At 34.9% G+C, this 13,294-nt stretch overlaps 2 protein-coding genes across 3 annotated transcripts in view; both read left to right on the forward strand.

Moving 5' to 3' along the window:
- Nucleotides 1-13,294, forward strand: part of LOC146403204 (uncharacterized) — a 732,844-nt gene that overhangs the window by 217,742 nt on the left and 501,808 nt on the right. The gene's annotated exons all lie outside the window — the stretch shown is intronic.
- Nucleotides 5,807-8,909, forward strand: LOC100514232 (olfactory receptor 6C6-like). Its single transcript, XM_021082104.2, has one exon. It carries the CDS (start codon nucleotides 5,807-5,809, stop codon nucleotides 6,749-6,751), a length of 945 nt encoding a protein of 314 aa, XP_020937763.1. The 3' UTR covers nucleotides 6,752-8,909.

Genomic DNA, 13,294 nt, shown 5'->3' on the forward strand with positions numbered 1-13,294 from the left:
AAGAGGAGGAATCTGAATCCCAGAGTTAGCACATTCAGATTCAAATGTCTAGTGCTCAACAAAAAAAATCACAAGTCATAAAGAGAAACAAGTATGGTTCATTCAAAACAAGTCAACAGAAATTGTCCCTCCAAAAGACTTAGTGGCAAATCTACTAGACAAAGTCTTTAGGACAACTGTATTAAAGATGCTAAAAAGGGAGTTCCCGTCATGGCGCAGTGGTTGACAAATCCGACTAGGAGCCATGGGGTCGCGTGTTCGATCCCTGGCCTTGCTCAGTGGGTTAAGGATCCGGCGTTGCCGTGAACTGTGGTGTAGGTTGCAGACTCGGCTCGGATCTTGCGTTGCTGTGGCTCTGGTATAGGCCGGTGGCTACAGCTCCGATTTGACCCCTGGCCTGGGAACCTCCATATGCCGGGAGAGTGACCCAAGAAAATGCCAAAAAGACAAAAAAAAAAAAAAAATGCTAAAAGAAACTAAAGGAAGATGTGGAGAAATCAAGAAAGCAATGTATGAACAAAATAGGAGCATTGAAAAATGAAATAGAAAACCTAAATGAAACCAAAAGGAAATTATAGAATGGAAAATTATAACTAAAATGTCATAAACTATATTATTTTTTACAAAAATATAAAACAACTCCAGCTTTGTTTATTATACCTACTTATAAAGATGAAATAAATACTGCACCCGAATTCAAAATAATTAATGTTCTTAAAAATACATGAGATATTTACAGAATTGACTATTAACTTAGCATAAAGAAAGTTCCAAAGCATCCCACAGGATTAAATTCTTGGATAAATATGTCATACAGACGTCTCCCTCATTCACAGGAAATACATTCCAAGATCCCCAGAAGATGCCTGAAACCATGGACAATACTGAACCCTAAACATATTATTTTTTTTCCCATACATTCATACTTATGAAAAGTTTAGATAATTGATTAGGCACAGTAAGAGAATATCCCAATTGCCAGCATCACTCTTGTGCTTTGAGGTCATTATTACGTAAAATGTGTTACTTGAACAAAAACACTGTGATCCTACAGCAGTTGATCTGGTAACAAGATGGCTTCTAGGTGATCAGTGAGTGTGTACTGAATACAGTGTGGATACTTTAGATAAAGGGGTGATTCACCTCTCAGGTGGGACAGGGCAGGGAGGTGTGAGATTTCATCATGATACTCAAAATGGCATTAAAATTTAATTAAAAATGTATGAACTGTTTCTGGAATTTTAAATTTAAATGTATATACCCACTTTTGGCTGGAGGCTACCAGATTGGATAATACCGATCTAAGTAATCTTAGCCATAGTCTAAAGGAAAGTAATAAATTACATTCAAAAATATTTGATAGGCAGATTATCAAATATTGAGATAGAAATTAACGCAAAATAGTTGACCTTTTTGGAGTGAATAGTTCATGAACTTCGACTAACATGCAAAGACCTCTACAATTAACATAGAAAACGTTTCCATTGCCCTGAAATGTTCCTTCATGACATTTCAGCAGTTAATCACCTCACACCCTTAGCCTTAGCCCCTGAACACACTAATCAGATTTCTGTCCGTATGGTTTACAGTTTTCCGGAATTAGAGAAATGGAATCATAAAGTATGTAGATATTTTACATGGATTCTTTACCTTAGAATAATATGTATAATATTCAGTTGTGTTTTTTATGTATCATTCATTTATCCCATTGTATTGTACCCCAGTTTTCTAAAGCATTCACCAGCAATGGACATTGGACTATCTCCAGGTTTGGGCATGAACATAAAATATATTTCATAGATAACATTTAGTTCACCTGAAGAATCAAAAAATTTCCTCAAAAATATACTCCAAGACTTGCCTTATTAATTCAATAATAAATTATCTTTAATTACTACTGATCAATAATATGTATACACCACTAGGAGCCATAGTGTAAAATGGTTTACAATAAAGTCTGAAACTGCTCTTCCTGCCATTTGGAAGCATAGCACTGTCTTGTGTTGCTGTAAACCAGCTTAAGATTTTCAAATGCTGACCCAGGGCAGAAAACTGCTGATGATTCTGTTAAAAATTTCATTGATTTTCCTAAATCACTTATGACACACCTCTAGGATACTTTCACTTTGGCTTTTATGTAAGTAGATTATAATGGAGTCTTTTATTACTAACAAGTAATACTTTGGAAACTCTGATCCCCAAAGAAAGTTTTTTTTTTTTTCTGTTTTATTTCAATAGATCCCTTGAGACTGTATTTAAAGAGAAAATTATAAAACTGTAGCATAAGTGTACGGAAGGTAAAGTGGAATAGCTTTCTTGGAGCAATTGCTTATCTTTCATCAGATGATGCCCTAAGTTTTTTCCAGTTGTTGCTTTTCATTTTATTTTATTTCACTTTAAAGAGTAACTATTTTGAGGTTTTGAATGAAAATGATTATGAAAACTAAACTTCGAAAGATGCAACTTATCTGGAATACAAGTTGGAGGTCCATTAAAATTTTTGAGATTTGAATTCTGAACCCCAAAGTGAGTACAGATTTGAGGGAATATGGAAATTCTTTGCAGAAGCACAGTATATAAACTTTGTCACCTCCCACTAACATCACCAGTTAGAAATACCCAGATTAGATAATAAAATATGATTGTAAAAGAGAGCGAATCATAATTATGTATATTAACATACAGCTCTTCCATGCACACATGGAGAACAATAGATAAACAGAGCAAAGAAGGTAAGTTTACTATAATTTTAGCTTAAGGTCTAAGTCAGAAATTAAGTCAAATGCACAGTTAAGTCAAACTTAGGGAGTTAATTTTGATTAGGGGATTATTATGTTGTAGTTTTTTAATGTTAGCATGGTTTTAAGGTTTGTAGGATAATAGTTATTATAATCTATTTCATTCACATACAATTGCATCTGAATTTCAGTGTCTCTGATTCTTATTATAAATTGTTTCCCTGGATAAAGGGATGTGAAGAAAATACAAAACTAAGCAACTCTTTTCTAAAATTTGAGGTGACATAATTCTAGAAGAATCTGTTAGAACCACATGGTAAAAGAAATTGTATGAATAACTCCTAGAACACACTTTTTCAAATCAAAGGCAGAATAAAGTCATAGTGAAACCATAAATATGTATATTTTATAGCAAAAGCTTGTGCCCACTTAGTAGCTAAAGATCACAAGTCTTCAGTTTCCATTAAAAACATTAAAGCTATTTACTAATCATGATTTTGATAATCACATTAAGCATTTAAAGTCTTAGTTTAATTTTATTTTTCAAATATAAAAAATATTAACAAAACAAATGAAAAAGAGTAAAGTTAACAAATAATGCTTGAATGATTCATTTCCTTTAAAAGTCCATAGGTAATATATATAATGAAATATACTAACATGTTTGATATAAATGGGACAGTACAACATTCTGATGGTAAATTGAATTCTTATAATAGCATAGGTAGTAATATAATTTTGTGGTATTCAGTATGGAAGAAGTAAAAAAAAATAGTGTCTGAACTTATGCATATACATATAGGAAAACCTCTCAAAAAGGTTAAAGGAAAAAAAGATATTTTTATTAAATTTTTTTGTCATGTTTTGCTTCATATGACATACATAGTGGAAAACAACTGTCCATTACAGAGAAAAACCGGTCAAAAGAAGTTTATAATAATAACTTGGACTCTCAGTACAGAGAAGATGTCAAAACTATTGGAAGTAAGGTTTTTAATTACTAAAATCAATATTACCTTAGTCATTGACCATCACAGGAATTGTTAAGTAATTCTAGATTCTGATTTTGAAAAAAACATATTGATAGTCATTTCTTTTTCAGTCAAATTTCTGAAAATTAGTGAATTAATATATAATATTATTTAAGCTTCAAGTGTATGACATAATGATTCATAATTTTTAAAGATTAAACTACATTTATAGTTCTAAAACATTAGACATATTTTATGCACTAAATCTTAGTAGCTTATTTAGTTTATACATAGTAATTTGTACCTCTTAACCCCCTACCTCTTTCTGGCCCCACACCACTTCCCTCTCTCCACTGATAACCATTAGTATGTTACATATATCTGTACTGCTTCTTTTTTGTTATATTCCACAGTTTGTTTTATTTTTTAGATTCCACATATAAATGATATCATATAGTATTTGGCTTTCCCTGTCTGACTTATTTCATTTAGCATAATACCTTTCAAGTCCATCCATGTTGTAGCAAATGGCAAAATTTCTATCTTTTTTAATGGCTTAGAAGTATTTCATTGCATAAAGAAGATGTGGTATACAGATCTGTCTATCTATCTATCTAGATATACAGGCATATATATATATATATATATATATATATATATATATATATATACACACACACACACACATACACACACACACACACATATATATGTTGATAGACACTTAGGTTGCTTCCATATCTTAGCTATAGTAAATAATGCTGCTGTGAACATTGGAATACATATATGTTTTGGAATTAGATATTTGGGTTTTTTTAAGATATATACCCAGGAGTGAAACTGCTGAGTCACAAGGTGGTTCTACTTTTAATTTTTAGATGAACCCCATACTGCTTTGCACAATGGGGCTGAGAAAATTTACATTTCCACCAAAAGTGTGCAAGGGTTACCTTTTCTACACAATCTCACCAACATTTGTAATTTGTAGTCTTTTTGATGATAGACATTTAGCAAATGTGAAATGACATTACACTGTGGTTTTAATCAGCATTTCTCTGATGATTAATGATGTTGAACATCTTTTCATGTGTCTGTTGTCCATCTGTATGTCTTCTTTGGAAAAATTGTATTCAGGTCTTCTGTCCATTTTTTAATCAGATTGTTTGGTTTTGTTTGCTTGTTTGTTTGTTTTCTAACCATACCTGCAGCAGGCAGAATTTCCTAGGCATGGGATCAAATTCACTGCATAGATATATCCAGAGCAACAACAATGACAATGCCAGGTCCTTAACCTCATGAACAATGAGGGAACTCCAAATTTTTTGTTTTTTGATGTTGAATTGTATGAGTTGTTTGTATATTTTGGATATTAACCTCTTATTGATCATATTATTGGCAAATATTTTGTCCCATTCAGTGGTTGTCTTTTTGTTTAGTAGATGTTTTCCTTTAGGTTTAATTCAGTCCAACTTTATTATTTTACTGTTGTTTCCTTGCTTTAGGAGACAGAGCCTTGATACTCAATTCTATGAAGACAAAACCAACTTACTGCATTTGCACAGGTTGAATAAAAGTTAAAGAAAAAATATATGTAACATAATTGATATTATTTTATTTAAATCATACATGCAGAGGAGAGTGCACTTGGTAGGAATGCTCATAAATGCAGGTTAACAAAAAATATCAAGTTCTAGAGGAAAAATAATGAAGAGAAGTAATGGAAAGAATTTAGAATTCACTGTACCATGTAATTATATGTTACTGACATTTCATACTGGAGAAAACATTTCCAAATGTATAAATGTGATGATATATACCTTTTTATGCTTTAAGTTACTGTATTTATTTGTATATATGTGTGTGTGTGTATATATATATATAAATTCATGAATGTATTTTTCAGTTAATATATGTATTTAGCTTATGTGTATTTTGTCTATATATATACTTAGGCCATTTACATACATTTAGGCTTATCTATCTATATATTTAAGTTTATATATACTTATCTATAGATTAATTAATATAATATTATATGCACATAGGTGTTCAATTTTTTGTGTTTTCCTGTAAAGTTTTGTTGTCTCCCATAGAGTAATGAAGAACCTATCAGTTGAAATAGATTTCATTCTCCTAGGGTTGACAGATGATCCACAACTGCAAATTATGATTTTCCTGTTTCTGTTTTTCAACTACGTCTTGAGCCTGATGGGGAACTTCATCATCATCCTCCTCACCCTCCTGAATCCCCATCTCAAGACCCCAATGTATTTCTTCCTTCGAAATTTTTCCTTCTTAGAGATATCATTCACGACTGTTTGCATTCCACGATTCTTGATAAGCATTCTCACTGGAGACAAATCAATTTCCTACAATGGTTGTGCAGCACAATTATTCTTTTTTCTTTTATTAGGAGTTACAGAGTTTTACCTTTTGGCTGCCATGTCCTATGACCGCTATGTTGCCATCTGCAAACCTCTCCGTTACCCAGTCATTATGAACAGCAGAGTGTGCCACCAGCTTGTCCTCAGCTCTTGGGTAACTGGCTTCCTAATTATATTTCCTCCTTTGGCCTTGGGACTTCAGCTGGATTTCTGTGCTTCCAAAATAATTGATCACTTCCTCTGTGATAGTTCTCCTATCCTGCAACTCTCTTGCACAGATACACATAACCTAGAATTGGCATCTTTTGTCTTAGCTGTGGTGACACTTGTCGTCACTTTGCTGTTAGTGGTCCTCTCCTACACATACATCATCAAAACCATTCTAAAATTCCCTTCTGCTCAACAAAGAACAAAGGCCTTTTCCACCTGTTCCTCACACATGGTTGTTGTCTCGATTACTTATGGGAGTTGTATTTTTATGTATATGAAACCATCAGCAAAGGAAAGAGTGACCTTAACTAAAGGTGTAGCCGTGCTCAATACATCTGTTGCTCCTTTACTAAACCCCTTCATTTATACCCTAAGAAATCAGCAGGTTAAAGAAGCTCTCAAGGATGTGCTTCAAAGGTTTTGTCAGTTTCAAAAAAAAATGAGATGAAAGGTAGGCATCAATAAGATGTTGTTGAAACATGAATGGAGGAATAGAGTACAAGTTTCAATACATTATATCTATGCCATTTCTTCCCCCAAAATGATTCGTATTGTATTCGGTTTACTCAGCCTTCCTGAGTATTTGCGCAAATATTGACACCTATGCGACAATAAAGATGGAAACATTTCCATTGTACCAAAGAGTTCCCTTCGCCTCTTCACCCTCATGCCTTCTTTTCTTCCCACTATTGGATCCAAGAACCCTCTGACATCATTTCAGCCACTGTAGATGAGTTTTGCCTTTTTTTCGGTTACTTTGGATGAGTTTTGCCTTTTCTGGAATCTCTTTAAAAGGAACCACAGAGTGTAAACTGTATGTCTGTCTTTCTCAACATAAAGTTTCTGAGGTCTACCCATATGCCAATGCTTATATCCTTGATTCATTCTTTTTTTTTTTTCTGGTTTAACTTAGAAGAATCCCTTGTGTCCTTTTGTCATAGCTTGCTTTCTCTCCCCTAGCCCACACCTTGGCATTCTTATCTAAGGAATCTCTCCTCAAGACTGAATCACTTGTTGTAAAACCCAAGTTAATGTGCCCCAATGCGCACTGTGGCCAAACAAAGGGAAACATTGGCATATCCAGCAGAGAAGGTTTTATTGCAAGGGCCATTCAATGGGTGGCTCACGTTCAAAAGATCCAACCTCACCAATGGGTTTCAGGGAAGAAGTTTTTACAGATAAAATTTGGGGAGAGGGCTGCAGTATGTAACCTCCTCCTCTGGTTGGTTGGTGGTGAGGTAACAGCATAGTGTTCCAAGAATCTCAGTCATTGGCCTTCTAGTTCCAACCAGTCTGTGATCTACGGGCCTGTTTGAACTCTGCCCAAAGTTTCTATCTTCTACCTGGGTGATGGTCTTAGTTCCTGTACAGGAACTCAGAGATATGTATCACTTTGTTCTCACATTGCCTGAGGAGGAACCAGGACCAGGCCTATCAGGCACTATTATTTATTTCTGTATTCCCCCACTCCCCTAATTGGTAACTATTTGGATTTGTCCTTTGAAACTCAGGGAAGGTCTAGGAGGCTGTGAGCCTTTTTCCTACAAACAAAACACAAGGTACCTGAAAAGGCTTTTATGCCTGAGAGGGCCTGACGGGGTCCTTCCTGACTTTGCATTTAGTTTGACCAGCGTGAAAAGTCAGTACATACTGTATTTTGAAATGCCTTTCTCTGAAAACCTCTATTGCCTCATAATGTCCTTTGAAATAACTTGTCTGTCAAAAGGAAATTTACTGAAACAGCTGCTCCTCTCTATCTTGGTGACTCTACTGCTCACATTCTGTTCTCCAGGGCATAGTCCCTAAAGGAGAAAGAGAGGAATGTGTCGAGGAACACTGCTGACTGTTTTGTACTCATTTGAGTTTATCCCAATTCTAAATATATCTCCTCTGATATTTTTTAATGCCACAGGTTCTAAGATGCAACTTCTTTTAAAGAGCTAGGAAAATCATGTTTGAATAATGTATAGAATTCTATGAAAGAAACTAATATCAAAGGTCTCAGATTGAAGCCCTGTAGAAGTGGTTCAGGAAAGCTTTGAGAGACATGGCAGTGGCTTTCAGTGATTTTTTCAGAAAGCACCAACTCATAGTCTTATCAGTAAAAGTGGTAGTTCTCCCTGACCAAGAATCCTCTTGGAATCTCACCTCTTCTCACCATGCTGACCACAAATATTTCTGAAGCATAATAGCCTCTGCTTCTCTCCCAGTTTCCCAATTTTGTAACAATACCTCTCATGAATAAACTGTAAAAAGAACCAAAGAGGGGAAAAGTCTCTGGGAAAAGGTATCTTGGTTTCTCCACTTTACTTAGAGAAGAGCTAAGAAAGTTGTAAATGGGAGTTCCCGTCATGGCACAGTGGTTAACGAATATGACTAGGAACCATGAGGTTGCAGGTTCGATCCCTGGCCTTGCTCAGTGGGTTAAGTAAGGATCTGGTGTTGCCGTGAGCTGTGGTGTAGGTCGCAGATGTGGCTCGGATCCCATGTTCCTGTGGCTCTGGCATAGGCTGGTGGCTACAGCTCTGATTAGACCCCTAGCCTGGGAACCTCCATGTGCTGCGGGAGCGGCCCTAGAAAAGGCAAAAAAAGAAAAAAAAAGACAAAAAAAATTGTATATGATGACTTGGCAACAGACAATTCAATCTAGATAACTTGAAAATAAACCAAAGACATGGTCTTAGATATTGCATTTATCACTGGCTCTGCCCAACAAGTGATGTTAGTATTGGGGGCAAGTTAGAGCAGATGAGTTCTCCTTGTACTTTATTATTCAACTTACCCCCATTAAATAGGACACTATTTAAAGATTCTGGAAATGTATATGATCATGAAATACAATTGTGAAAGTTTAAATCCATGTAATCCATTCATATTACTTCAGACACTTTGGGGACCCAGGTTGAAAATTATGTTTCTACAGGATTAAAGTGTTCTGATGATGGGAAGAATCAGAAAAAGAGTGAAAAAAGTAGGAAAATAAATTATATTGTATTAATGTAATTTTCCCAAGAGGCTCACACAGGTCTAGGTATTAATCTCTAGAATTATGTCTCAGTGAGAACAAGACATCTGCTACAAGCTCTTTTAGGATAAACTCTTTGTGCCCAGCAAATCCCAGACCCTGGAAAGAGAACTATGCTCATTGTTCGTTCATTCATTTATTCATTATCTCAACAAATACAGAGCTCTAAGAGCTTGAAATAATTACAGAGGAGGACATGCCAGAAATACTTGTAAAAATTAAATATTTGTAGCTTTTTTGATTATGGAGAGAGGGGTTCCTGGAATAAAAGTGTCTTAATAAGGAGATCTTAAAGCATATGATAGAGAATTATGAGTCTAGTGGATTGAGGACATTTTTTTCTTAAACATTCTTCTGTTTACTTCTTACTACTTATAGAAATAAAACAGCCAAAATCAACTAACCATGAGGAATTCAGGTTGCAACTATTAAACATTTAAAGATTCTTGCTAGTTCAGCAGGGCACTGTTAGCACCATGGAAGCATGACATTCCCTAAGATTTCATAAAGTCTGGAGAGATTTCCTTAACAATGTCCATATTTATGCTTGAACTATTTTGAATACCATGACCTTTGTTAGTAAATAAAAGGATTGAATTCAAGGCTACACATTCCATGACTTAAACTGTAATCTTGCTCCTAAAGGAATGAAATATGTTAACATGCAAGCTCTCAGAAGAAGTAGAAAGCAGAGTAGATCATTGAGAAAAACAATTTATTAGTATTAGAAGATTCTCAGAATCATTCAATGATAATATAATAATCAAACTAGTAATAAGTAAAAATGACTTGAAATGTGGGGTGTTAAATAAGAATTCCGCATTACCTGTGGATTGCTACAAAGGTGAAAACACAGGGCATGGTATATCAGATTCTCAGATAGCCACCAACCACTGGTACAGATCATATATGTTGAGCTTACCCACAAGTGGACTTTATAATTATGAACAAAGATGATGGGATAGAAAAATGTAATACTATCATCTCTTAAGGCAAGTTAGTAGATGAAGCAGGTGCACAAAGAAAATGTATTTTTCTTGTCTGGAAGCTGCTGAAATATGGACTATGCAGAGCCACACTGGTGTGGAAAGGGGAAGACTCTGTTCATTATTTCCTGTATCAGAATTAGTTAACATGTATTTTCCAGGTGAAAAAGAAACTGGAATTGAAAGACTGGCTATGAGAATTAATCTTACATCAGCTAATGATTTTAATTGACACTATGTTGTGGTGAAATAACTTTGGATTAATTTCATCCCTCGGTTTTAGTAAACAGTCAGAGATGTAGACAAAAGGCATGTATTATGTGGTATTTATTTTCTATGATGACTCATTTTGGGTCAGAACACTTTTCAAAAGGTGTACTGAAGTATGGTATGCAATGAACTGCATATATTTATAGCGTAGAGGTATAAGCTTTGCAGTGTATATAATACTTCCTATTTTCTAAGAATTACAGAAGTCTGAAACTATCAGTGCAGTCAGGATGATGAGCACATGTGATGATGATCATCTTGATTATATTCTGTGGTAAACTTGAACTTAAATTGTTGCCCATATTTTATTTGGTAATTCTTCTTATGATTATTGAATTTTAACATTCTTCGTGGATTCTAGATGCAAATACATATACATAAAAGTGTATCTTCATAATCAAAATCAGATAATGCTGTAATTTTACACTATGAAGATATAATACAGGCCTTCAGAAAATGAAGAACAGTTTTGTCTGAAGATCAGGCTGTTTCAGACATTCTGAAGAATATAAAATCCCATTTAGTTGAAATCTGGCCTTTCTTCCTACTTCCCACACCCATTTTTTTTTTCTCTCTCTCTCCGTCTTTTTCCATGCTTTTTTTATGTGTGTGTATGATCATCACAAATAAAACATGAAAATGTGGAAACTCTATGTCTCTCTAGAGAAAATGTGAGAATGGTCTTTAAGAAAAAAAAAATAATTCTTAGAATTACTGTAACTTCAGCATAAAATAGCTCCTGTCAAAGCAATGCTTGACCATTATCACATGCCCTTCTGCTTTTCCACTTGGAACACAGTCCTAGGCTGTCTGGCTGAGAGTGTTAAGTAAGGAGTAAGCTTTCCAATAACATGAGAATATAATTCTTGGAAAAGATTTAATTAAAAAAGATTCCTTGATATAGTTACTGGAAAATATGCACATAGGGCCATCCTTCTATCAAATAATTCAGTTGAGTTTCTCAAGGGGTTACTGGGAAAGTGGATGGAGGATGTTCCAGGACCTGAGATATGAGAACATCAGCACTCACATGTCACATTCTGAACAGTGAGGGCTCTGTCTTGTGGAGAGAAACTTCCATTATCAGTGGATGGAGGGAAAGGAAACTGTGACTATCATGTTACTAAACAAAATACTAAAGAACAATACACTGTAACAGTTATAATTTAGTTTCTGGATTAAAAAAAAATCTATGGTACTATTCCCAGAGATAAGATAAAATATTATTTTTCTTTATTTGGCTTTTTGAGAAGAAATTTGCTTACTGGTGAACACATATACACACATAAACAGACAAATATTTCTAAGGTTTTTCATCCATGCAGGAGTTTGTTATTTTCAAAACAGGACCCCAGAAAACCATGACATCTGAAGGGAGAAGGGTCTTTGAGCAAGAGGAATGATTGCAGGTTGAGGGAAAAACTTGGTAACACATCATTTCCCTATCAGATAAGTGGATAACTTATGAACTATTAACAATCTTTTAAAATGATTAGAATCTAAGCCATACTTTATATGTATTAAGTCAGAAATTCAACAAATAATAATTATTACAACAAAACATGTAAAATATCTCTGTTTCACCTCGATTTTCCATTTGCTTTAGAAATCTGGTCCTTTGTAGCTATATATGCATTTTTTTGGTAATTTCTGCATGACCTAAAACTTTTATGAGATAATTATAAAATGCTTACTTAAAATCATTCACTGTATATTTGGTGAATGTAGAAACTGGGAATGAGTAAGTATATGGACAGCTTAAACTCCATAAGAAGTAAGAGGTAAACAGAAGAACATTTAAGAAAAATGTGTCCTCAGTCCATTTAGACACTTATGATCCTCTATCATATGATATAAGATTTAAACATAATTATTTTATTAAGACGCTTTTTTTCTATGAACCCCTTTGTCTGTAGTCAATACAAAATACACATGAGTAAGAGAATGCAGAAATAAACAATAGTGCCTGGCTTATATGTCTATGCACTATTTCTGCATTCCTTCACTCATGTGCTTGTATGTCCAGTGATTGGATGTGCTTGTATGTTCCTCCTCAGGGGATGTACAGAGCAATTGATACATATCTCTGAATTCCTCTCTAGGAACAAAGGCCATCATCCAGGTGGAGGATGGTAACTTTGGGCTGATCTCAAACAAGCCCATAGATGCCAGACTGATTAGAACCAGAAGGCTGATGATTGGGACTCCCGGAACACTACCCTATCACCTCACCAACAACCAATCAGAGGAGGGTTACACACCCTGCAGGCCTCGCCCCAAATTTAGACTATAAAAACTTATTCCCTGAAATTCATAGGTGCATTCAGGTCTTTTGAGCACGAGTCATCTATTGCAACACCCTTTCTCTGCCTGAGACTCCAGTGTTTCCATTTGTTTGGCCCTACTGTGCGTCAGGGCACATGAACCTGGGTTCGACAAATGATTCAGTCGTGGGGAGAGATTCCTCAGAGAATAAGAATACCAAGGTGTGAGCTAGGGGAGAGAAAGCAAGCTATGACAAAGAACACCAGAGATTCTGCTAAATTACATCAGAAAAAAGGAATGAACTAAGAATGTAGGCGTCGACATGGGTAAACCTCAAAAAGTTATGTTGAGTAAGTGAAGCCAGACATAAAGTTTACACACTGTGGTTTCTTTCATAAGGAATTCTAGAAAAGGCAAAACTCATCTATAGTGGCTGAAATGACAT

The sequence above is a fragment of the Sus scrofa genome, chromosome 5 (genome assembly GCF_054392235.1).
Source record: "Sus scrofa isolate SSC_HxYL_T2T_F1_AM1 chromosome 5, Sscrofa_HxYL_maternal_Yorkshire_Landrace_v2.0, whole genome shotgun sequence".
Classification (NCBI taxonomy): Eukaryota; Metazoa; Chordata; class Mammalia; order Artiodactyla; family Suidae; genus Sus; species Sus scrofa.